The sequence below is a fragment of the Desmodus rotundus genome, chromosome 3, assembly GCF_022682495.2.
Source record: "Desmodus rotundus isolate HL8 chromosome 3, HLdesRot8A.1, whole genome shotgun sequence".
Taxonomy (NCBI): Eukaryota; Metazoa; Chordata; class Mammalia; order Chiroptera; family Phyllostomidae; genus Desmodus; species Desmodus rotundus.
Genome location: NC_071389.1, coordinates 182315975 through 182343772, shown reverse-complemented (window position 1 = coordinate 182343772; position 27798 = coordinate 182315975). Strand labels below are relative to the sequence as shown.

The window sequence follows — 27798 nt, the reverse complement described above, 5'->3', positions numbered from 1 at the left end:
TTCCAATTAATCTAGCTTTATTTTCTGTCTGGATAGTAAGACATGCTCTCTTTTAATAATGAAAGTTGTCTGAGATTACTTTCTTACTGGATGTTCAGGAAACTGGAAGACTTCAGAACTAGAGGCATTATAAAATAGTTTTTACACTCATGAAAGAATTCCCAGTGGGCTTCCTCTTAAGAGTTCCCCCAGAACATTTAAATATTTATTTATAGGTTTTTGACTATTTCACAGATAGGTTAAAGTATAAAAACACCTGAAAGCTAAAATGTTAGTGTCAGAGCTGACATCTCTGAAGGTAAATATAAACCAATAGGAAAGTAAGGTTGATTCTCCTAATACAATATTCATAGATTCAACTTTTCATGAACATGCTTTGCAGAATGTGAAACACATGTATATTTAGGTCAAAATTGGGGCATCACAGAGATACAAAAATGAGTTTCTTTAATAGGTTCAAGTTGCTGGTTTTATAAATTTGGGAAACAACAAGTTAAATTTGACATTTTTCTTACTATAAAGTGCTCCTTAGATATCTCACTTTGCAGATTTTTTAATGCATATTTCCTATTCAGCATAGCAGTTTGGGGTCCATCCTATGGATAGTTGTGAGCCTGCAGTCTGAGCTCTGGGTCAGGAAAGCCTCATTTCCCTATTTAACTGCTGATGTGATGTGCTTCAGGGGGAAGCTTCACATAAAGAAAAAAGCTGAGGTTACAGATAGATATCTGACTTCTGGTTCACAGCCCCAGCTATCGCATCTCTAAGGTATTTCACTTGTGTCTTGCCAACTTTGTAAGAGCTGGAAATGTACTTCAATCTTTCCTAAAACAATTACATTCAGTAAGAGATAAACTGTAATTTAAATTCTTAGTCCCTCTTACAAGGAGCAATTTTTAGTGACCAGACACATAAGGTTAAAATACAAACACACACCCATACATGCTCTATATATATATATATAATTATTTCACTAGACAGAAAATTCACAACCATTTTGAATAGTGAGAAAAACAAGGTCTGTTAATCTTGGCATTCAAAGCCTTAATATTATAGTTGGAACTATAATTATATTAAATCTTAGCAATATAAATATTTTAATGGAATAAAACAGTACATGTATAGGGGTATAGAGGGACTATGGTATTGATTAACTCATTATAAGATTTTTTTAGTCATATAGAATCTGGCATCTTTTTAACTTTTCTCTGTAGCTCTTTAGATAGGAAGAAAAAATAAAATCATGGTTCAAAAACTAAAATATATTTACTTTAAGAGAGTTCACATACTGGAAATAGAAAAAAGATTATGTGTTCCACTATTAAATATTATGTATATACACATATGTATTTTGTAAGAGTAAACACTGATCAAGTGTCCTTTGCCTTTTATTTCTGCATCTCTGAAGGCACCACTACCAGGCATGTAACTTAGCTGGCTGTCAGCTCTCAGAATTTCTGAAGGGCAGTGGTTTCATTGTCTCCCATATAAGGTCCTGGTAGTCATTAAAATTAAAGAGAATGTGGAATCCTAGGATTTCTTTCCTTTTTTAAAGATTTTATTTATTTATTTTTAGAGAGATGGGGATGAGGGAGAAAGAAAGGGAGAGAAACTTTTATATGAGGGAAAGGCATCAATTGTGTGCCCTGAGTGGGAATCCAACCAGTGACTTTTCGTTTTGCGAGGTAAGGCCCAATTAACTGAATCACCCCAGTCAGGGCTGGGATCCTAGTATTTCCATATGCCAAATGGAGGCTAAAGATGGTAGCTGTAGCCTATTAGTCTTCTAATTCTTATTTGTAATTTAATTCTATTCTCAAATATAATAAAAAGGGAATTTAACACTGTTGGATTACACTTTGCCACCTAACTTCATTAACATTTTGCAAAGCAAGGAATTACAGTTTATTTTGTCAAACATTCCTCTACCCTTCCAGGTCCCCTATACATCCCTCAATTAAAACATTTGCCTAACTATATTATAATTATTTGCTTACATATCTAACTTTTCCTATCTGCTAAGCTGTCTCATTCTTTAATGGCAAATACTGGGGCATTCACTATGCATAACATAAAAAAGGTTCAAAAACTCCTGGGTCGGTATATAAATAAATTAATCAATGACATTTTAAAAATAAGAGATAATGTTATTCACTTGAGAAAATAAATGTTAATAACATTAATAATAATGATTGTTCTTGATCGTGTCACACATCTACATACATTTTCTGTTTTAATCCTCAAACACACGGGGCCAGTATCATTATGTTTATTTTATAGGTTGGAAAATATATCTTGTTATTAAGGAACTTATTCAAGATTATTGAGAAGGGATTAGAAATCCTATGTAACTATTTCCAAAATTTATTTTCTTCACGTCACATTTATCCACATAATGCTAAGAAAAGAACCCAATTTAAAATGGACAAAAGTTTAAATGGACACTTCTCCAAATTAGATATGCAAATGGCCAATAAGCACATGAAAAGATGTTCTTAGTCATTGCTGACATCCTTAGTGTTAGAGAAATGCAAATCAAAACCACAAAGAGACACCACTTCACATCCACTAGGATGACTATAATCAGAAAGACGTAATAACAGTTGTTGGCCAGCATGTGAAGAAATCAGAACCTTCATACATTGCTGGTGGGAATGTAAAGTGGTGCTGCTTCTGTGGAAAACAGTCTGGCAGTTTCTAAAAAAGTGTAATATAGTTACCATATGAGCCAGCAATTCTCCTCAGCACATACCCAAGTGAATTAAAAACCTTCGTCTACACAAAATCTGGTACATGAATGTTCATAGCAGCATTCTTCATAGTAACCCCAAAGTGGAAACAACCCAATGTCCCTCAACAGATGAGTGAATGAACAAAGTGTGGCACCCCAATACAATGAGATATTGTCCAACCATAAAAAGGAATGAAGTACTGATACACTCTACAATGTGAATGAACCCTGAAAACGTTATGCTAAGTGAAAGAAGACAAATACAAAAGGCCACCTATTGTACTATTTCTTTTATATAAAAGTCCAAAATAGGGAAATCCATAAAGACAAAGTAGGTTATGGTTTCCAGGAGCAGGAAGTCAGGGAGAAATGGCAAGTGACTACTTAATGGGCACCAGGTTTCTTTGGGGGTCAATGAAAATGCTCTAAAATTAGATGGTGGCAACGATTGCACAAGTTTTTTAATATACTAAACTCCTCTGGATTGTATGCTTTAAAATGGTTCAAGTGATTACTTTTATGTTATGTGTACATAATCTCAATAAGAAAAAATCCATACCTAAAAAAAACAAACAAAAAAAACCTCCCATGGCTGATTATATAGGAATTTCACAGTATGAATATATTTTTCTAGTTCCAGTCATTAAGCTAACCGTTTTAAAAAGCAATAGCTTTGGGTGGACGGATATTGGAGAAAAGCGATTTTTTCAATAGCAGTGGCTGTGGCTGTTGTTTTATCATCACACAGATGATCACGGTTTGTTAATGACTGCATTCTGATGAGCTGCCAAACAAGCATAAGTTTTTAATAAATCATTTTTGATCTTTCATATTAGTATACTCATTAATGAAGACTATGTTTTATAAGGTTCACCTAGAAACAAGCAATTTTTCAATATAAAAAGAGGCATGTGAATGAATTAAGTCAACAATGACAGACTATGGAAGAAAACATGCCCTAGCAACTGGCTTCTTGTACTACAATCAGGGGCTCATTTATCTTAAACAAGTCAACTTTTGTAACACTCTCTGCACTGTATAGAATACTGAGTGACAGCCAAACAGAGCTGTCAAGAAAAGAGGAAAAAGTAGAAAACGTGAACTAGAATGAATTAAAAAAAAAAAAAACTTTGTAAGAGAATGTAAAATAGCCTGTGACAAGGAATTTTCCTTTAAAATAACGAGGAGCTATGTGAGCACATTGAGCAAGTGAATGTCAGTGGGGTGAAAAGTACTCAGTAATCCCCCACAGCATTTCTAATAGAATTTACCTGGCCCCCAACTAATTGTAAAAACTCATCTAAATCTTAAAAGATGTTGAACAAAACCCCACAAAACGTTCCTTCATTCTGGAATCAAATGCTGCTTGACAGATTACGAAATGAGTTCTACTAGTTTTTGCCTTCATTCATTTTCCCAGATTCTTGCCCATAGTTGTTGTGTTAATAGTTTTAACAGCATATGAGAAGTTCTATATTGTTAATAATACTTTTGCTCTTTTCTAAAATTATTTTAGTTAAATAGATACTAAGAAATTGACATTGGTATGATGCCCTTTTTCCTCAATGAGATTTTAAGAAGTTATTTTAGGTGTGGGAAGGAAAAAATTCTCCTGATGACATCACTGTTCTAAGATGGAGCCTCTAATATTTTAGGACTCTCTTGGGAGTTCTGCTCCCTGTTCTGCCACTGATTTGCATTCTGACCTTGGAAAAGTTTACATATAAAAAGATAAGTGAAAAATGAAATTATGATAAAGAACTGAGATCAAATGAAGAGCAGAGGTGGAGTGGATGGAATGGCTATTAGTAATGGTTCTAGTTACTCAACACAGTGACCAGGTAGCAATCTTGCTTGAAAGAAATTTCAAATTACTTTGCTGTTTACTGAGATAGTTGCTTATATAGTATTATAAGAAACTCAAAGTCTGCCTATAAACAAGAACTGCAGCAAGAATATAATGATATTTGCCAATGTTCTCTTGCTCTATATCTTGCAGCTGAAGAAATTGTGGTTTTTATAGAGGAGAAAAGAAGCTAATTTAATATTTTAAGTCAAGGAAGTCTTAGATATACTGAAAGAAACATTTTAAAATCAGAATGTCTTACTTTATTGCCATTGTATACAAGCAAATCTGAAACCAAATTATGCATATAACCTAGGATACCTTATAGAATTCAGCCAAATAAATGTATATATTGAATAGACATCAATTTTAAAAGCCCAGTAGTCAGAAATAATTCTTAAAGCCCATTGGAAACAAAGAATAAATAAGAAACAGTTCTATACAATGAAGTAAAAGTAGAAAACCATCTTATGACATGGAAATAGTATGATCATATCTGAATGTAATCTTCATAAGCCTCCTGGGCATTACAATTTTCAGTTCAATGCTATTTGCATTTTTATGGCAGAAATATTTTTTACAGTCATCAGAGGAAAGATAAAGTGCCTGATATACAGAAAAGAGGAAGCTAGTAAAATTAATCTTGTGAAAATACAAGACATTCAAAACCCATTTAGCTTTATAATGCATGTTGAAATTCTACTTTTAGAAGTATACCTTCAAGTAGTCTTGATAGAAGAACTATAGTGGAAATAAGAAATGGCAGTGTTAAAGATATATTTTAAAAGCATACAGATAAAAAAGAAACATGTGTCAACAATTTTATTTAACTCATTATTAATGATGGACCAGTGAGACATTATAAAGTGTTCAGAGGAAAATTCAAAGAACCATACATGCATAGGCAAATAAAAAAATGCAGACATATATTTACACATTGATGTAAAACAGGTCAATATGAAAGGCAATAATCAATTACATTCTTACCAGACACAACTGATTTGCATTTCTACAGACAAGAATTATTTGCATTAATATTAATTTTCTACAACTTAGAGAGTTGTGCAATAGTTCCATAATAATAACAGGTAGGGATAACCCAGAGGAATGTGCTAGACAGAACACTGTAATCTTTGAGATAGGGGAGGATTTCAAAGTATTTTATAACTTTTCCCAACAGAAAGAATATCATGCATTAATTAGGGAAATATGCAAAGAAAGGATATTCTGATAATATGGTTTCCAAAAAGATGTTACATTTGAACTCTTACACCCGTGGTTATAATAAAAATAATCTCTAACCCTGAACTCACAAAAAGAAAAAGACTTGCTTTGTCTTAGAAGATCATTACTCTGAAGAATAATAGAATCCTACCTAAAATTACTCGAGAATCTAAAATTTAAACTAAAGTACTCACTAAGAAAAAACATCCTGTTGGGCCAATAGTAGATTTTAAAACAATGGGAATATTTAAAAACTTTCTTTTACTTAGCTTTAAAAAATGAGATTATTTTATTAACAATACTTTTAAGCTCAAAACTGTGCAATTTCTTTGAAAGGCCCGAGTGATGTTTTCCTCCCCCATGGAGCAGTCTCTGCTCTCCTTCCTGCTAATGGCTTGGCTTGGAGTGGGGAGGGTGTTGCTTTTGTTATGTTATGTTTTGATTTTGACTACTTATCTAATGTTCACAAAGGGGGCCCGCAATGAATGTTGAAAGATAAACCACAAAACTTGATTTGAATTCTTAGTTCTAGTTGTCATACTACAAAACAAAGGTCTTTAAGCAATTTGGGAACTAAGGTCCATAATTTGGATTAAGCAGATTTGGTAGCATTTGGAAATTTTGTATGTGTGTATGCCTGCTTCTTTATTGGTGCGCAATGCCACAGATAAACTGTCATTTAGATATATAAATAAAAGCTTTGGGGCATACAAAATTTTATACATGAAAAAATGGAAATAAACCAGCAACCCAAATTTAAAAAGTTACCTGAATTATTATTAGGGTATGTTCAATGTTCTCTCACCATGCTCCATAACCTAAATGAAAACTGATTGTAAAAGCAGTTTAACTACTTTCACTATCTGTACCAGATAGTGTCCAATAGGGAGAGTAAATAACATAAAGGCAGTGCTGTTGGCAAGGAACAAATCTCTAATTAGAGTTCATTTACATTCCTGTTATCATCTCCTTTTGTAAATGTCTTCACTATAAGTAGGGCTTGCAGTGGCCCAGAAATGCCCCAGGAGGCATTAGAGTGGTCAGTGCACAGGTAGGTTTTACACTGAACCGATGAGAATCTAAAAGGGTTCTCTGTCCCTATATGCCCCGAACTTATTCGTGTTAGGCGTGGGAAATGGAGACCAATCTTTCTGTATTCACTTGTCCCCAAAGCTCCTAGGCTTCTCCCAGAGGAATGGGACTAATCCACTCAAGAACACAATACTCTTGAAAGAAATGGCTCACTGTGAGTCCAAACCAGACTTTGTCCTGAAGAGCTCTTCAAGGACAAATTGGTTTAGAACCAATTTTATTTAGGTAAGGCCCTGAAGAGCCTTGGCCAAAGTGGATCCCTCAAAAATGTTATACCCCAAGGTCTTATAAGAGCACAGTTTAGGGGTTAAAGATGGTGGCTTGAGGCAGATGCTAGAATTCAAATAGCTGTACCACTTTTTGGCTTTGTGATCTTAGGCAAATTAGTTAAACTCTCTGAACTTCAGTTTTCCCCTTTGTGAAATGTCAGTGATAATTGTACCTATCTTGTGTAAATTCAATGAGTTGATATTATACAATGCCTAGAACAGTGCCTGGTACATAGTGCTACCCAACTGTCTACTACTACCATTATTGTTATTATTTATCATCGTCATCATTATCACTGTTCCCATTTTCCTCTATGACTGGCCCTGTTCCTCCAACTTACAGGGGACCTCCCAGAACAACTATGACCACCACACATAAGAACATATTTACCTACAGTCTTGATCAAATGTGAGCTAGTATGTACCCCTTATAGGAAGCACTGTAGACAAAACTGAGTGTCTTTGAATCCTACCCTTCCCCAAATCTTCCTTTGTGACAAACAATTGAAAGTATCCATTTTCACTTCAAATGTATAATTAGCACCCTTCCATCTTGGGGAGTTTTAAAAATGGACCTAAACACCATACCTAAGGTTTTCAATGCTCCATTAATATATATTGGCTGAATGAAAATAATAACACATAATTATTGAAAACCTATTATATGCCAGTTAAATTTCAAAGAAATTTTCTTCCTTCAATGGTTTACAATGGAGTGGAGAAAGGCAGATGAACACATTATTACTATACAGTGCACTACATGCAGTTTTCTTACGAAATTTGCATTGACTCCATTCATACTTTTTTCCAGCTGTTAGCCAGAGCAAGGTTCTGGGCAAAATAGTGAACTAGGCACAGTTTGCCTTTGTCTCCTTCCCTCTTCCTCTCAGACATTCCCTTTCCCTCCACCAAGAAGTCATTTCCTTGTCTAGGTAACTCAAGTCCAGTTCTATTATTGAGAACTGATGGCAATAATCCTTACAGATATATTTGTTACTAATATCAGTAATGTAAGGATTTTCCCCTTCTGAGTGGACATGTGTTCTTGTAGGGAGCTCCTGGACCTAAAAACACCATTGAAGTGCTAAAGGGATAAATCTCTACAGGAAGAATTTCAGGCACCTGCTAGCTGGGAAGAGAGAAGTCTCAAAGTACTGGCTGATTTTAATTCTTTAATTATAATTGCTACTGCTCTATATTTGTTTTTATCTTATTGCCCATGCTTTGTGACAAGAGTGTTTTCTTGAGTGTTCAAGTGCAGGCCAATGAATAGATGGCAGAGCTTTTCAATTACTTGCATTCTTGTTATATACATATTATTGGACAAAGCTTTGGACTACTCAGCCTTCGACGTATTTTGCCCCATTCTGACAGTATGTTTCAAGCCCTATTTTCTACCAAACTCAATGATCATGCTTCATATTCACCAATGAGCTCCCTCTTCTTCTGTTAAATTGAAACATGCAGACCTTTAATGGGGAAAAGGAATATTTTGTTCATTAATGAAAAGACATGTTTTTCTTACAGTGCTTTCTATTCAAAGGTTTGCACTGTAGCATTGTTGTGCATGTTTTTTCCTGCGTAAGAGGAGCAGGTTCTAACAGGCTAGCTTGTTATTAGAATTTATCTCTTTTCATGCTTAAGTTTATTCTTTTAAAAGTTAATCCTTTTCTCTAAAACGGACATACTATCTCCTTAGAAATTAATCAGTTTTTGCCTTCACATTCTGTCTTAAATTTCTGTGGAGCATCGTTCTACTTCTAAATTATTGGTCATAGCTAAATGCAGCTGCCTTTAAGAGAGCATTTTCCTTCGGTTCATAGAGTAGGGACTGTTTGTGTCCTCTTTTCAGAAACATTTTTTAGAGTTCCAATGATGATATGAAAGAAGATTAATTTTTTTTACTTTAAATATATATTTTTATTTTTCAATTATAGGCGACACACAATATTACATTAATTTCAGGTGTCCAACCTGGTTGGATGGTAAAGAATTAAAATCATGTGTGTGTAAACAATAATGGCACAACAGTACAGGAAATTACCCAATTTATGAAATTTAAGACTTAACTAAATACTTAGCTGTAAAATCTTCCTTTTCCCCACAAACTTTCATCAAAATTTTTAGTTGGACATAATTACTAGTTGTTCTTTTCTTCCTTGGAATGCAATTGAGAAGCAAATTTTATCACACATTCCTAAAAGAATTCAGTCAATGTACCACCTCCAGAGCTCTAACCAGATTAAGTTTTTTTCTTTGGTAATTCCACTATAGTGAATGTCTGTGGTGAGCATCCCTGGGTGATGAAGTATACCTCTATTTGAAAGACAGGAACTAGAATGATATTTAGTCTATTATTTCTTTAGTCACAAGCAGTGGAAAAAGTGCAGTATAGAAGAAAACAGAAAAATCAGAAAGAATAGAACTTAGTTTAGGTACTGTCAGTATTGACAAATGAAAGTCTGTCTTCAGAAACTATCTATTAACATTTTTTTTCATTTATGTCACAAATAGTACCTGCAAGAAAGAGGAGTCATTTTCCTATCTCTCTCTTGCATGATTTTTGGATGATCTGGAAATGTTCTGCATTAGTAAGATGGTAACAGGACTCAGTGTTAGGACATTCAAGTCGTCTCTGGTAGCTCAGAAAGGATTATGGGTAGTTGCTTACAACCAAGCAGTATTCACAACACAAAGAAGGAAACCTTAAAATCATAGAACCTTAAGATTAGATGGACCCTAAAAGTTGTCTAAGCCAATCTTCCATTTAATGTTTAAATATTCTACATCTTGATAAGTGATTGTTCAACCCATTTGCCTGACGCTGTCGGTGACCAGACTTTTAGAACGTCTTGCCATGGCCAGTTTCCTCAACTCCATGATTGCTGACTACTGGAAGGCCTTCTGCTCCCAAAGGAACAACAGTAAAAAAGCAGCTTTTCTAGGCAAGACTGTGTATCTTCCAATGATGTGTTTCAAAGATAATAATGTCCTCACTTTGCTCCCCGCCTAGATTCCTGTGTCTGTACCCTCAAATATTCAATATAAAAAACGGTATATTTCTCTTCTATACTTATTTCGTTATAATATATTTGTCACCAAAGTGTACAGCTATTAATAAGCATGCTGTTTTGATAATTCTTTAAATTATTGGTTCAAAACTTGTATGAGCTCTTCCCTGTAAGATAAATATGCTAAAAATGATTTGCAAGTAGGTTAATATTAGTAACAAATAAATAATATTAGATATAAGTAGGAAAATTTTTGATATCAACAGAATAAAGTACTTTTAGTATAACAGAGGGGCTATAAAACTCACAGAATACCCCAAATGCCAAGGTGTACCTCTTAGATAATTAGGAGTTATAGGTTTATTCTTAGAGTTCTCATTTTCTAATTAGATAGCCAGATACCACTCCTCTTCAAATAAGCCTTAAGTACATAATCCCGTTTTCTTGCTTTTTTTCTAGTTTATATTTGTGTACCAAACAAGAGCTATTAAAGTTTCCTTTACTTGTTTTTTTTTTCAATGAAGACCTAGTTTTACTTGCACATTTTTCAAGAGCATCAAATAGTGGGTGATCTTTCAAGCTTGAACAGTAACAGTTGCATTGCTGAGGAAGGATTTCTTGTTTCAAATGATCTAGGTAATAATTTACAGCTATTTTGGGTAATACTGAAAATGACAGCTCCTTGAATCTTTTTGTGTGCAGAAAAATTTGCTGGGCTGGCATCTTTCAGACCCTGGGAGGTTCATCCCAATTCTCAGCATGTGGGAAACAAGGGAATGCTCTGAAATCCTTACTTCAGAGGGAACTGACCTGTCCACATTATCTTGTGATACATGTGAATGTTTGATGAGATTTTCCTAAATATCTATGGCCTCCTAAGGCCTGGAATTTGTGGCTTGGGCTAACCTATGAGTTCGGTGAAATTACTTACAGGCTGTGGGAATTCTAAGACCAAACCTAAAAAATTGACCTATAATGATAGTTTAGCTCCTCTAGCAGTGCTTGGTAGCATCTTTCTTTATGTAGTACTCTATACATGGTTGTTAAAAGGTATAAAGGATGCCTAAAGGCAGTAAATAAGAATTAACAACCTTTAAAAATTCTAAACATTACCAGAAGATACACATGGGTACCACTGGCTGTTGGAAAGTATAAGCTGAGGTGTAAAAAAAAAAACACAGTGTGTGTATGTGAGTGTATACACACACATACATATATGGATAAGAAATAATAAAGGAAGAAGGGGAAGAAAGACAATAATAGACTATATATTGGTGGGGAGTTATATGACTTTTTATTATTTTTAACTTCATATTAAGTCTTTTTTATTTGTTTTCTTTTTAAATTTTATTTTTCAATTACAGTTTACATTCAATATTATTTTGTATTAGTTTCAGGTGTACAGCACAGTGGTTAGACATTCATGTACTTTATACAAAGTGGTCCCCCTGATATTTCAAGTACCCACCTGGCACCATACCTATTTATTATAATATTATTGACTGTATTTTCTATGCTGTACTTTACATCCCCAGGACTATTTTGTGACTATCAATTTATACTTCTTAATCCCTTCATCTTTTTCATTCAGTCCCCCACCGCCCCCCGCCACCCCTGCCTCTGGCCTCCTAGCGCCACACCTTGGTTCATTTTGTTTCCTGTTACTGGTTACTTTCTTCCCTTCTGTCAGAAATACTGTCCATCTTCAAAGACAAGCTCAAAATCTAACCTGTCTGATAAAGCCCTCCCGAACTGCCAACCTATGGTGATTTTTGCAACTTTTGAATTCCAACATCGTTTTGTTTCTTAGGGACTCACTTATTGTCTAGTTACCTGTAATATTTTTCTATGAAAAGCCTTTTTCTACTTCTATAATATACTTTTCTTAAAGACAAATTATATTTTATAATGCTTTGTGTACCAAATATTGCCTAACATAGTGCCTACTCAGGAAATAATTTTTGACTGGTTAATATAATTTACCTTTATGCTGAGTTACATTTAATACTGTTTCTGAGAAAAAAAAAAGAACATCTCATAGATACAAATTTGGGAACTCCATTCTGAGCTCCTTCACAAAACTTTCACCTGTACAGTCCTGACATCACGTGTCAATAAGTGCAGCTTGGTTCTAGAACTCATGGCAATCTTTAGTTACTAGGAAGTTTTCCAGATGATCCAAAGTATTGTTTTATAGAAATATAGTGAGATAATGCAAAAATATTAAAATTCTCATAAAAGTCTCAGAGCCCAGAGAATTCTACTTTAGAATTCCTCCTTGTGAGAAGTACTATTTTAATAAACCCTCAACTACTCTGAACTGGGGATTAAAGGAAAATACCCAGTCATTATGATAAAATGTATTCAAAGTCTTAAAAATATGCATATTTTGCCATTTAATTTTACTTCTAGAAAACACACTTTAATAAATAATTAAAGATGTACATGAATAGCTCCAAAGATATTCATTTTAGTGTTAAAATATAATACATAAAAAATATCCAAAAAATAGGTGAATGAATGTCATATGGCTAAAGCCAACTAATGAGATAAGATTGTGGAAAGAATGTTCTTTCCTACCATCATTTGTGCTCATAGCTCTTACTTATTTTTGTTTTTAGGTCCATGGGAAATGTATGTGTAAACACAACACAGCAGGCACCCACTGTCAACATTGTTCACCATTATACAATGACCGCCCCTGGCAGGCAGCTGATGGCAAAACAGGATCTCCTAATGAGTGCAGAAGTAAGTACCAAGCCCACAGGACTCAAAGCCTTCTTAATGAAGTAAACTTATCTGGGGATTCCTTGTTGTCTCTGGAAACATAATATAAAGTGGTGGGTGACAGACACAGTAACCTACACAAACAGCCCATATCACTGCCCACTGTGACCTCAACCTTTGGAAACAGTTACTGCTTACCAAGTTGCCAATGTGACTGTTTTGCCAGGAATGAGTTGCCCATTTGCCTGGCCCCTTTGTAGGACCTAAGCACCCTTCTTGATAATTTGACATCATAAAAACATGGCTAGACACAAGAGCAACTAGGATTATGCTGTGGAATTACTCTTGTAGCTGAATTAATAAATTATAATCATGAAAATAACTATTTTGAACATATTTCTCAAACAACCCTATAATGTAGGTGGTGTTAATCCCATTTTAGAGATCAGGAAACTGAGCTTAGTAAAATTAAGTAAATTACCAAAATTAGTAAACAATAGAGTTAGAACTTGGTTCCAAGTCTTCAAACTCCGAATTAAGTACTTTTCCCCCTTGATACCATAATATTACTTGAAAGGACAAATCAAATTTGAAATTGTGCCAGTTAGTCAAGATGGAGACTGCATTACCAAGGTTAACTTTGGGTTTAAGGTTTTAAATTAGATAGGAGGATAAAAAATATGGGAATATGAACCATTTTTTTTATCATTCAAAATGTTCAGAGAAATTCACATGCCCATAACAATGTTTATACACACAAACTTCAATTTTACAAGGGCTTTACAGGCAAACACTGTGGGTAAATTTGTGAGAAGTCTCTTCTCATACATAATTTGGAATCATAACTGATTTATTTTAGTTTCTAGGAAATGTAAAGGATTTCCTCTAAGCATAAATCTTAAATTATCTTATACTATGCTTTTTCAAGATTATGAATCTGGTCAAAATATCATAACACATCAAGGAAACAATGAAAAACAATAGCCCAAATATTTTCAAACACAGTTGACCTCCACAAAAAAAGTCTGGAATCTTATTCTAAATCACTCATCAAGAGAATCTAAAGAATTTCTCCTAAATTCCTAGAATGCCATTGTGGCCCTTTCCAGAGAAACCAGCTGCGTATCTAAATACATATAGAACACAGAGACTTGTCACTTGGTGCTATTGACTGTTAATCTTAGAAATGCCTTTGAGAAACTGGTTACATAAGAAACACTCCTAGCATCTTCTATAAGAAAATTGAGGCTTCTATAAGAGAATACTTTGAACTCACCAGTGCAACAATAGCTGATGAACAGAAAGATAAATCAATCTACCTGCCAAGTTACTAACTATTGTCAACCAGAAGCTTCCTTGTAGACTCATTAGTGAGCCTAAATTCAGGCTTGTATCTGCAATATGAGTTATCATTTTCAAGTAATGCTTGACAATCTAGAGTTTTCTAAGTAAGGCTGTGGGACCCACAGTGATAACAGTGGTCCTTGGGAAGTAGCAGGAATGGAAGTGGTGACGTATCACCATTAAAGAGAGACAAAAATTGGTGGCCACGCAAATAGTCTTTCCAAAATAAGTGTGAACTACAGTTGCTAACTGTAACTGGAGGTAACTGTAATATCTCTGTGTACGTAGACAAATCTACATTTGGTTGATCAAACTTATTTTTTAATTAAAAATGTAATACGTTGATTACCAGTATATCTCAAAAATCAATAGAGAAACACTAAAAGTACACACACAAAAAATAACTTAAAGAAAGTAGTAACCTATTGAAGGTGAGAGGAAACAGGGTAAATGGGGATGGGAGACTAGAGTTTTCAATGTATACCTTTTTATATTGTTTTGATTCTTGTGTACTGTGAAAATGTACGCTATTCGAAACACCAAAACTAAACTTTAAAAATGTTAACTGAATGTTAGAAAACTGACTACTTTACATTTTTAATTATTTGTCTTTCACCTGCGCTTCCTTTTGCAGCCTGCAAGTGCAACGGGCATGCCGATACCTGTCACTTTGACACTAATGTGTGGGAGGCATCAGGGAATCGCAGCGGTGGGGTCTGCAATGACTGTCAGCACAACACAGAAGGTCAGCACTGCCAGCGATGTAAGCCAGGTTTCTACCGGGACCTCCGGAGACCCTTCTCTGCTCCAGATGCTTGCAAATGTAAGTGAACTCATGGTTACTTAAAAAAAAGGGATGATTTGTACAACAGAGATGTTTTCATCCTTCATTTCCTGGCCCAAGGAAGAGAGGTTATGAACTTCCACAGAATACACTCATACACATCAGTTTATATCTTGATTGATAATGGGCAAGAATTTTCAACTTGTTAGGTAAAACCAGTGTAATATTCATGAAAGTAATTCTCCTTTTTCACTCTCCATGAATTAAAATTACTTCCTGCAGCACCACACTTTGGAAAACAAGATGGCTAGTATAAAAGAAAGAATGATGAAGAGGGAGATATACTTAAAATTATCTAAAACAAAAATATGAGTAGAGTGCAGACAACAAATGGACTGAACTTAATGAAACAAAGAGTGGTTACCTGCATGTGGGTCATTCCAGCTTTCATAGCCAGAGGGAACTTGAACACCTAGTGGTTTCAATATGAATGTGCTTTGGTTGACACTGCTCTAATGTACCCCTACATCATAAACAAGTTTAGAACATAATAAATCCTTCCCCTCCCCCAAAATACTACATTTATATAGAATGGATTCTGCTTTTTTCTGTTGGTATAACTCCAAAAAATTTATTTGGAAAAAAAAGTAGAATTTTAAAATATCTGTCCAATTATCTTCTGAAATGTGACTGTAAAGGGTACATGCAGAAGTTAAGTCAATGTCCAATGTGGGTGAATAGCTTGTGAACTACGTGAATATTTACATGTCTATTAACTCAGAAATTATTAGAGGACAAAACCACTGAAGACTGTTAATGGAGATTGATGAACATGCCCTTCCTTCCCCCACCAAGGACTCCATGTTCTAGCTCGAAACAGGGACAGGAAGGGAGCAATACAATGGGAAACAATCATTTCAAATCTTGGGGTTTTTTTTTAATTTAAAGGAACAAATCTATTGCTCTTGAAAAATACATATTTTTAACATCAGGCAGGAGATATCTACATGAAAATTTGAGTGGGCTTATTTGTTACAAACTTTCTGTCTTAAATTATGGGAGATAGATTGTGGCACAACTCGCTTTCAACATTAAGCCCCAAATTTGGATGTCATATTTATCAAGCTTCTAGTTTATTGCTGCTCCTGTGTATACTTAGACTTGAAGCTAGAAATAATAACAATAATTCATATTGCTAATCTCTTCTAGTTAACAAATACTTAGATGCGCCAAGTAGGGAATTATGAAAATAACTGATACCAATTGAATCCTTCTAGCATAGTTTGTAGGAGGTAGATGCATCTCCTTTTCTTCTCCAGGCAGCTCCCTGACTGACTGGTGGACTGCCCAAGGAAAGCCTATCTCTCTTCACTTTATGACTATTCCAGCGTATATTCGGGGCAGAGAAGCCTGTGTCCATTCCCTTCCCTAGCATGGTTTTTCCTATTAGCACTTTCTGGTTCTTCCCTTCCCTTTTCTGAGCCAGGGGTAGATCCCAGCACTTATTAGCACATTCAACTCTTCTCTCTACCTAAATATTCTCCATAATATATTGTTTAATTGGCAATGTTTGGCAACATTTTCACTATTATTTAGCAATATTTTCATATCATTAACTATCTCCTTGGCAGACCTACCCCTATGTCACCTATAGAGTTATTAATGCTGGTAATAAAATTTTGACAAGTAAGTTAATGTACTTAATATTTACTAAGTACCTATAATGTATCAGATTTCATGCTAGGTGCTGATGTAGATGTTACTATAGCCACAACTTTTCTCCTCATTAGTTCCCACTTTACTTTTATGAGGAAGAGAGTATCAAGAAAACAAGTTGATATTTTTAAAAATTTAAACTATCTCAGTGTGTGGTTCCATCAACAACATGTACAATGTTATTCAAAATAACAATTTTATTACATTTATTTTACTGTGCTCACCAAGGCAGAAAAGTAACCTGCTACTCAGTGTGTGGTCCAGAGACCAATCCCACTGGCATCAACTGATTAGAAAACTTAGAACTGCTGACCCAGACCTACTGAGTCAAATGTGCACTTTAACAAAATTCCCAGGTGATTGTATCACACAGAAGTTTGAGAATGCTGCAGAATGCTTTTCAATAACAGTAAATGCATTTTAGCACTTGCCGTAAAGGTTGATTTTAAAAAATTATCCTATCATTCCCTGAGCATTGAATTAACCAAGGTTTGCATCTCTACCTGTGCATATAGATTTCTAATTTTTTTAAATTGAATTACATCAAGATTTCCTGAGGGAAAAGAAATGGAAATCTGGACAAACATGTTACTGTACTATAGTACTTTCCAAAGTTTGATCTGTGGAACACTAATTCCATGAGATGTTAATAGGCATTAGTATGAGGGGAAATTTTCCTGTGGCCTGAAAATTCAGGAAATGGTAAATTAATCAAAGATTTCTTTACTTAGGATTTCTCAGAGCCTTTTATATGCTAACGTTCATTACAAACTTTCCACAGAGCTCTGAGGTGCGTCTCACATTTACCCAGAGAATGCTTTTCTTGCAGAACATCATGTGGGACCAGTGTTCTCCAGAACACACTGGGAAATGTTGCTATTGTATTGTGGCCATAGCTATATGAAGACTTCACTTGGGAAGCCATGTCCCAGAAGATTCCTTCTATTTACTTGTTACTTTTTTCCAAGTATTAGATCTCATAACTGTATATCAAAGAAATAATAAATCTTATATTTCTATCAGTGAAATAATTACAAACATAATATTAACTCAGCTTGGACAATCTACATATCAGCAATGACATATGAAAACATGTCTCTCCATTATTTCCTAGTTTGTCTTCTCAGGAGTTGGAACAGCAGCCCACACAAAGTTTACTAGAAGCATATAAATTACATACTCAGTTTAGATTAGGAGACGTTTATTGAGTGTCTTTTCTGTGACAGGTACTGTGGTAAGCACTAGTCTGTAAAGATAAAAGGTCTTCCCTAAAAGATCTTACACTCTAGATGAGGAGAAATGTACAGTAACAGGCCATTTCAATACACTGTGGTGATGGTGGTGGTATAATAGTAATAGCTGACATTTATTGAGTTCCTACTATTTTCCATTCACCATTCAAAGGGCTATATATGCATTGATTCATTTAACTTTCACAAAAGCACTTTGATGTAGGTTCTACTGTTTTCCTCACCATAGGAGGAAAGTACGATGAAAGAGATATGTTGAGTATCTGAGGGTGAGTGTGCGGTGGGATGAAGGCAGTTAAGGGGAGACTTCCTTGATGAGATGCCTCTGACACTTTGGTAGCTGTTTTACTTTTTCATCAAAAGGACCGAAACAAAATTTGACCTACTTTCTTTTTCTTTTATTTTAAAGATTTTATTTATTTATTTTTAGAGAGAGGGGAAGGGAGAAAGAAAAAGAGGGAGAGAAACATCAATGTGTGAGAGATACATTGATCAGTTGTATCTCGAATGTCCCCAACTGGGGACCTGGCTTGCCTGGCCTGCAACCCAGGCACGTGCCCTGACTGGGAAACAAACTGGTGACCTTTCAGTTCACAGGTCCGCACTCGATCCACTGAGCCACACCAGCCAGGGCTGCCCTACTTTCTAATCAATGATGCCTTCATTGACTTTAATGAGTTGGTCTAGAAAATAGAATGAATTGATGTTATTCAATCTACTACACATTCAGTAGAATACTTACCCAGGCACACTCATTCATTCAACAAATATTGGTGACACTAATCTTGACACTGTTCACAGTTAGGCCGCTAGCTCACTGCCAAATAAAGCAAGGATTTATTGGCCTCATTCATGTTCCAGGCTATATTTTCCTTCCCACTATCCTGATAAGCACTATGCTATTGTCCTTATGTGTACACTTAATTGATGGTCATAAATTTATTAAACCTAAATTTAAGAAAAGGCCATGAACCAAATCTATGAACCAATAGATTTATTCCTGTGAGCAATTAAACCATCTGTGCTCTCACTTCCTCTTTATTTCAAATGTAAACAGAGTCAACTGTGAGACCCAAATAATCAGCTACACATTTCCATTGCTAAGAAATCACTTCTGAGGATTCCGAAGATGTTGTTTGTTTTTTTAAGACTACTGGAGATCATTGAAACCAAATTTATTTCTACAACTCAGAGGAAGAATTTTGAAAGGACAGTGCATTTAAGGTCTGTGAACACAGGGGACAATGTGAAACCTCCTCAGCTGACTCTGAGGCCAAGAGCAGAAATCAAAACTAAAACTGGCTAGTCACTAAGATAAAGAAGTAAAATGGACAATATAATTATCATTATGTGACTTAGAACTTAGGTACATAGTACTTAGCTACTAAGTATCACTAAGGTACTTTGAGGAATACTGTGTCTGTTCTAGAAGAGAAGTAAGTCTTTTTTAGAGTAACTTCTTTGTAATCTCTAAAGTCACTATGTGCCTTTGGTATCCTATAACCTAAGTAGATTTTCCTTTAGCAGGCACATTATAAATGTGAGAATAACCCTAATAGACAGTGGCACATTGACTCTCTAGGGAGGGGAGCGGGGAGCCCTGATTCATAGCATTGGCCAATTTGTGGTTTAAATATCCCCACCATGCCAGTTTCAAGTTACCCAATCATGGTTTTTTATCAAGAATTCAGTGACTCAGATAGACTGTAAACCAAAAGTGGAGTGGTTTCTCTCCTTTGAATGAAGTCTTGCCCTCACAGCCCTTTCTCTGATCTAAGCACTTCTCTCTTGTCAAACCAGCATGTGGATCAGACTCACTTGAGAGCTCTTATTAAAAATATGAAATCTCAGAGCTCTGACTCTGATCTTCCAAATCAGAATCTCCAGCAGGGACGGGGGCCGAAATCTGTATTTATTAAAGCATCGTTGGAGATTGTGATTCAGCTCTTTGGTTTCCTGACCAGCATGTGAAAACCACTACCTATATCATTCCTGTTTCTAGTGTGAGCTTTATTTACTTTCATTTTTGATGAAAGATTTTGAACTAATAGTCATCCATAATTTAACCTACTCACTGAATTTGCAGTAACTGACAGAAAATCCTAAAGGATTACTAAAACTCTGGCTAGAACATGTTTTGTTTTTTTTTTTCTGATACAATGAAAGATATGAATGCTGGTAAGAATGACCCACTTAAGAATGCCTAACTTAGAACCTCTGCTTTTCTCCAAGAAATTTCTGGCATAATTCTAAGATGTCTATTTTTCATGTAACAGTGTCAAAATAAACACCTAGCAATTCCATTCAGAGAATACCCTCTTATTTATAATATATAAATTTATTTACCATATATATCTCATACTTTTAAGTGAATTATTATAATACAACTAGAATTTATAATAAAATTATTTTACTACTACATTGACAGTTTACTTTTACTTCCATATTTTCATAATTCAAAACATAGCATTAAACTATATAAGTATGTTATTGTGTTTGGTTTACATAATCATTGAATCTAGTTCTTCATAAAGTGCCTCTTCTCTTCCCCTCTGTAACATTTAACAAAAGATATGTTAGATGTTAGACAGATGGGAAATTGATTGGATATGGAATATTAACAGCTATTCCATGACATCAAAATTCCTACAGAAAATTTTCCTTGCTTTTGTAGAGCACATGGTTTGAAACAGATGTTTGAAGAAAATGCTTTATAAAACAGCATTAGTTCTCTGTTTAGGAAACAGCCAGTTAGTGACTATACAGTAAATTTATTGACCTTTATGTCAAGACATTTTATAGTCTCTCTCTATATTTAAAGAAAAGTCAGCAAATAGAAAAGAAAGCAGAATTCATTCCTTGTCAAAGTAAACAACCTCTTGAAAACCTGACATGCCCTTCCTTCCTGGCTGGTGGGCCAAAGTAAATGCAGTCAATTGCCTTTTAGCAGAGAGTGAATAAAAATAACCTTGGTCCCTCTGCCTTAAAACCCAAACCAAGTGTTTACCAAGATAATGTCTGGTTACTTGGTTACTGTTACCCTAACTAGCCTTTACTCTCTTTGTAAAGAAAGAGTGCTAGCACCCATCCAAGTTTTTTTTTTTTTTTCTTCTTTCTGGCTTGGGTGGGAACTGCTTAGCTGATGGAAATAAAAGTGCTTTAGATGGGCGACTATTTTGCCACGGATATGACCTTCTCATGATGCTCGCAAGAAGAATCTTTATGTTTGTCTGTATGCTCGTACCTTTATTTAACAATTGTTTCATTCTACCTCTATGATGATTTTTCTTTCCCTTCAAATTCTCTTAGAAGTAAAAATTTTAAATTAATAAAATCCATAATACCTAACCACAATGACACATTTAGGAACTCATAAGCACCTTCCATTTTTTACTCTGGTGCCTATGTTCTGGTCTGCCTCAGAAAAGGATTTTTCTCAAGGGTCACAGACATTTCTTTCAGTAATGGCTTTTTCTTTCAAATTGTAGTTTTAGAAAGCCATATGAATTCATTTTATGTCATATAAACAACATAGACATCTTTGTTTGATATTGAAAGTAACTGTGAATGATTCCAGCATAGAATCAGTATGAAGCAACTGTTTTTGAAAAGCAAACTTTAATAGACTAGTGACTCAGCAATAATAGTTGGAATACTCTAATCTCAGCTTTTTAAAGTCTAATATATAAAACAAGAGGGTTAAGAAGTAAAAAAGACAGAGAAAACATATAACATAATGTAATAATCTGAGTAGGACTATCATTTTAAAACATTAATAACGTATATTAAAACTCACCCAAAAAGAAGAAATTTTATGAATTGATGAATGATAAAAGTCAGATTGGGGAAGAGAAGTAGAAGAGGTTATGAAATTCTCTAAAATGTCTCCAAAACAGAATGTGTAATTCACTGAATAAATAAGTAATATGTCATTTTGCATTTGATGAGGACCAGAATTAAAAAATCAAGCAAATAATTATAAAATGTCAAAACCTTTAGAAAGTCTGGGGAAAATTCGATGGGGTACAAAAAAGAGAGCCAGCATTTGTTGAATGGCTACTAGGGGCCAGACACTGTACTGGGCAATTTACATAAGTTACCTCATTTAGCAATTTCTGAGTTAGGTGGTACCTTTTGTACTTTATAAATGAGGACATTGAGGCTTAAATCAATTATATAGTTTGTCTAAGTTCATGCAGATGGTCAGAGGCAGGGCTGGGGTTTAAACCCAGCTTAGTTGAACCTCAAAGACTTTGAGCCAAAGACCTACAAAGATCCAAATAAGTTGATTCTATACTGTGACCTAGTTGATAAAAACAAAATGCATTAAGACAGGTGGAAATAATCAGGCATATATATTAGAGCCAAAAATAATTTTTAAAGAGCTTAGATTTTTAAAATATATATTGCTTTGGGCTTTGAGTAAGTCCCTACTTACTGAGCAAGAGCCATGTAAAGTTTGAATATTAAAGAATTGCATTTATCTTAAGGATTTTTTAGTACAAGAAAGGTGAGGGTTACTGGAGAGTGTTCCAGACAAACCAACAAAATAATTAAGAAAAGAAAGAGACTGATGGATAAATATAAAAAGGATGAATATTCTCAGATCAACTAGGAAACTTCTCAGCAAGAATATAACTTTCTACACATACTCAAAATGTATAAGGGGATATAGGGAGTGACAAAAAATAATTTACTTCCCTAGAGCAAAGAGTCATAATTAGATATAATCGGATGAAAGTGAGGAAAGGAATTTCACATTGATTAATGTAACAAAAAAATTTCTGCTACCAGTGAGAGGCATTTATAGGTGGAGAATGTCTCCTACAGAGTTAGAATAAAGAATTTTTATTACAAACAATAAATAATAAAACTTGACTAAGTGAAGCAATAGATGTAGGAAATAGTCTCACGCTCATGTAGGGAACAAGATTAAGAATAATCTGTTCTACTTGACCATTTTAGTTTTCTATGGATTTGTTGTTTTGCTGTGTTTTTTTTTCCTGTTTCTCGTATCTTAGCATTGCAAATGCTGTGGTGCTAAGATACTAAAAACTTATAAAATCAATAGAATAAAACTTTTAGAAGGTTCATTAAAACATGAAACCATTTCATTGTTTTTGGTTATTGAGAAGTACATTCATTCATTCATTTATTCATTCAACAAAGAAGGAATGAGTCCCTAAAGTGGGTCAGTTATGGTCCTAGGTTTTCAGGATACAGAGATGAAAAGATATGGTTCCTTCTTTCTAGGCCTTCACAGTGTACTATAGAAATAGCAGTGAGGCAAAAAGAAAACAAAATCATGAAGAGATAATACTGGAAGCCAGAAGGCTATCAATCATTAAGAAATATTTATTAAGTGGCTATAATTCATCCATTTTATAAACTCAACATAGATTTACTCAGTGCCGACCATGTGGAAGGCTTATCATAGTCACTGTATATACAATAAAACAGTCCCTAACCCCATGGAAACAGGTTATAAATAAATTTACCCAAGTAAATATGTAACTGAAGACTGCAGTAAGTGTTATGAAGAAAACGGTACTATGACAGGTTATAGCAGGGACTAGCACCATCAGTTCAAAAGAGAGATCTAAGATAGATGGAATAAATAAGGGTCTTTCTCCAAAGGAAAAAGGAGTTAGCAATGACCTCAACTCCTGGCTAGGTGCCTGGGTGGATGGTGCTTGAGTGGATAGGGAATACTGGAGGCTTTCTTCAACAAAAAGATAATGAATGGTGTGTGATATAACCAAATTCTTCAAAGCAAAATACAGTGTCCAAAATTATACCAAAAAGTTTGCTGGTAGTAAAATGTGTTTGTATATTCAAAAGGACTTTCTCTAGTTTTAACTGAAGTAGCAAACCAGGAATATAAAATTAGCTATTTAGTTGTCAAGAAATGCTGAGATACACCCAGGAAAAAATAGCAACTGGCTCCATTACAACTAGTAAACAGGAAAGGAATGATACAAAAAAAAAATTTAGGGTCTGAGTCGGGGTCATGTGGTGAAGCATTAAAAATAAAAGGTACCATATGTCTATGGGCCCTCTGTATGGTCCTTTGCCCATTTTTTAATTGGACTGTTTGTCTTCCTGGTGTGGAGTTCTTTATGTATTTTGAAGATCAAACTTTTGTCCAAGGTATCATTGGCAAATATATTTTCCCATATATGGTTGGTTCCCTTTTCATTTTGCTGTGAAATAAGCCAGGTGGTAAAAGGCAAATACCATATAATCTCACCTATAAGTGGAACCTAATCAACAAAACAAATAAGTGAGCAAAATAGAACCAGAGACTTGGAAATAAAGAACAAACTGTCAGTGACCAGAGGGAAGGGAGGAGGGGTGTAACAGGGTGGGGGAGGGAAAGAAAGGGAAAGGTCAAGTCAAGGAGCTAGCATAAAGGACCCATGGACAAAGACAATGGGGAAGGGGCAGGGGAAGGATTGAATGTGGAAGGTAGGGGGTGGGAAGGGCAGGGGGAAGTAATGGGTAAAAATGGGGACAACTGTAATTGAACCAAAATTTTTTAAAAAGCATGAAAAGAAAAGGTATCACTTGTGTTTATTAGCACTACTTGTTAAAAGTTTATAGAAAGCAGGTAGTGAATAAACTTAAATACATTACATTTATTTTTAAAGCATTAAATAGAGGCAGGAATGGATAGGTTTCATGCATAAATGGATCTTCTTTTGTGTGGGATGTACAATAGTAACTCAGGAGACACTGCATTTTGGTAAATGAAAGGCAAGTCTTAATTTAGATTATTCTAAATTTTTTTTATTTATTAGATTAATTCTAACATAATCTTATTTGGAATTAACATACATATTGAATATCATGGAACCAGATATTTTTGAACACGATGCATATAGCGTTTAAAGGATAAATAGAAAACTGTTCCCTAGGTTAATAAAGGGGTAAACCATATTGCCTTTGACAGTGTAAAGTTTGTTTACAATTTTTTTTATTTGTTTATAGCTACTCATCCACTAGCAAATATAGTTAATAGTAGAAAGAAAGAGGAAAACTGTACCCAAAAAAGTAGATTTTATTTTATCTAACATTTAACTTCTCACTTAATATAGAAATAACAACCCATGTTATCTCTTTTCTGTTTAGAGCTGCATTCAAAGTCATCTCCTTTAACTCCCAGTTCTCTAAGAACCTCGGCAGGGAGCTGGACAGCTTTCAAAATAGCTTTGACATTAAAAATTCCCCATCAGAAATGCTGTAGGACCTTGGCCTTTTCAGGAGAAAACAACGTTGGGAGCCTGGGCAGCCCACTGGAGTAGCCACTGGGCAGTGATAAAAGGGCTTGACCAACAACTTCTTTCCCACTGAGGGCCTTGAACTTTGAGTTCTATTTTTAGCAAAGCTAAGTCAGAAGCAAATACTTTCAGGGCATTTTGCTCCCAGTGTAGCTTTTACTAACAAAATAGCAAAAACTAGAGCCATAAGGTAATCTTAAGGAGTCCCGACAATTTAAAGGGGTAAGGGGCTGAACACAACTGGTTATTTCTACCGCAAGCTTGGCATTGTGGGTCACTCTGAGTGAAAGACGTGAACAGATTCCTAGAGTTCCAGTGAAGGTGGGAATAAAGGTGAAAAGACAGCAATAGTTTCCTGTGACTCCACCACCAAAGGCTTTAGTAACCCACAAGAATAAAGGAAGCCATAACTTTTCTGTTACGTTCCTGGCCATTTTGTACATGCTTATTATATTCACAAAGGTTGACAGCCATGACTCTTGTCCTACATGACATTGTTGAGTACCTTCTTATAAGCATCAGGATCCTAGATTATGCCCTAACTTTTTCTCTTACTCTGATTCACAAAAGGACAATAATAGCAAATTGATATTTTTTAATCCAAAGAAAGGAATATGTAACAGGACTGTTACCTAATTCTATAGGACTTAGAATAGTCAAGAAAGCTATTTGCCACCAAATTTCTTCCAGGTGCAAAGTAGGGAATTTCAGCTTATTTTGAAAGTCAGTTAGATCATTCATTTCCTTTAAAAATAAGCCTTACCTGCAAGAGACAGTTATTGCTCTTTCTTCTGTGTTTCCATGCACCCTGGACTATGTTGTTCAAACATTTACTGCCCTGTAATTATTTATTGCATATCTCTCTTTCCTTACTGAAGAGTTAGTGACTCTGTATTCATTTTTGTATCTTCAGTTCCTAGCATAGTTCATGTTAACTCTCAAGTTCAAGAAGTCTTTGATGAAGGTATGAATGAATAAATGGTGGGCACTTTAAAACCAATGTTTCATCTAGATAATAATAATATCCATTCTTTGAGCATTTGGTGCCACTAAGTGCCTGATACATTGCTACATACATATACTATTTTATTTCATCCTCACACAAACCTATGGCATAGCTATTATTTTTTACATCATCAATGGAAAAATTGAGACTTGAGAAGGTTAATTTCACAAAGTAATTAGTCTCATAACCAGATTTGAACTCATCCAGTCTGATTCCTAAGTTTGTGACCTTACCAACTCTATTTTATTACCCTTTTTTAATTTTCTGACTTCCTAAGAGGTATTACAGGTAATTTTCAAACAGCTGTATCTATTGTCAGCATTTGTGTTTGAAACAAATGCAGCACTAGTTTCAGAGCATTATGGATGCACAAAGTTACTTAAAAACATGTTTATCCATGCCCTGACCGGTGTGGCTCAGTTGGCTGGAGCCTTGTCCTATAGATTTAAATGTTGCAGGTTTGATTCCCAGTGAGGGTATGTGCCTGGGTTTCAGGTTTGGACCCTGGTTTGTTCATATACAAGGGACAACCAATCAGTGTTTCTCTCTCACATCAATGTTTCTTTCCCCCTCTCTCTCCCTCCCTTCCCCTCTCTCTAAAAAATCAATAAGCATATGCTCTGGTCAAGACTTTTTTTTAAAAAAAGGTGTTCATCCATTGTTTCATTAACAGTTAAGTTTCCTAGTAGAATAAACTCCAGAGCAGCCTAATGTCCCAGCTCTTCTCTATAAATGCTCTATAGAGGGACAATGCTTCACATAGTAAGTGTATTGCTACAGCTACATATCTGTAAATACAATTTTTATAACATTAGGCAAGTATCTAAATTCATTATTTGAAGGGAACATGTTATGAAGTTGTTTATAAAAGTACCCATTTCCTCTATTGTAGCTGCTTTGAATATTTTGTATTATTATTTCAGGTTTTCTTATGACAAGTATATATCAGTACAGAATATACTATTTTAAATTAGTCATTTATATTTTTTAAAGAGTGTATTTATTTACTTGAGACAGAGAGAAGCTTAATGTGAGAGAGCAACATGGATCAGTTGCCTCTTGTACATGTCCCAACCGGGGATGGAACCTGCAACCCACGCAGGTGCCCTGACCAGGAATGGAACCAGCAACCTTTGTTTTGCGGGACAACATTCAACCCACTGAGCCACACTGGTCAGGACTAGTCATTCACATTTTTAAAGAAATCTTGTGACATTATTTAGGAATTAAAAATGATATTTTAAATAATTTTATTTTGCTAATTTGGTTGTGAAAGCAGCTTAGAGCAAGCATTTACTATTGGGTTTTATGTCTAACAAGATAACAAAGCTGCAGTAAGGACTTATGTCACTCCAAGTGGGTTGTGACTGTGAAATTCATCATAATGAATAGGTAAAAAGTAAGTGCTTGAGTTACATTTTAGAATCAACAAACAATAAGGAATATACATTGGAAAATCAGAACTAGAATCTAAGAAAAGCCTATTTTTCCTGAAGCAAGAAGGAATTATACTTGTGT

The 27798-nt window shown here is 34.9% G+C and overlaps 1 protein-coding gene across 2 annotated transcripts in view; it reads left to right on the top strand.

The window, feature by feature from the left end:
* Positions 1-27798, top strand: part of NTN4 (netrin 4) — a 98184-nt gene that overhangs the window by 50158 nt on the left and 20228 nt on the right. For both annotated transcript variants that reach the window (XM_024579505.4, XM_045187093.3), the window contains 2 exons: positions 12795-12921; positions 14879-15067. In XM_024579505.4, coding sequence (XP_024435273.3) covers positions 12795-12921; positions 14879-15067 — 316 coding nt within the window. The remainder of the gene's footprint in view (positions 1-12794; positions 12922-14878; positions 15068-27798) is intronic.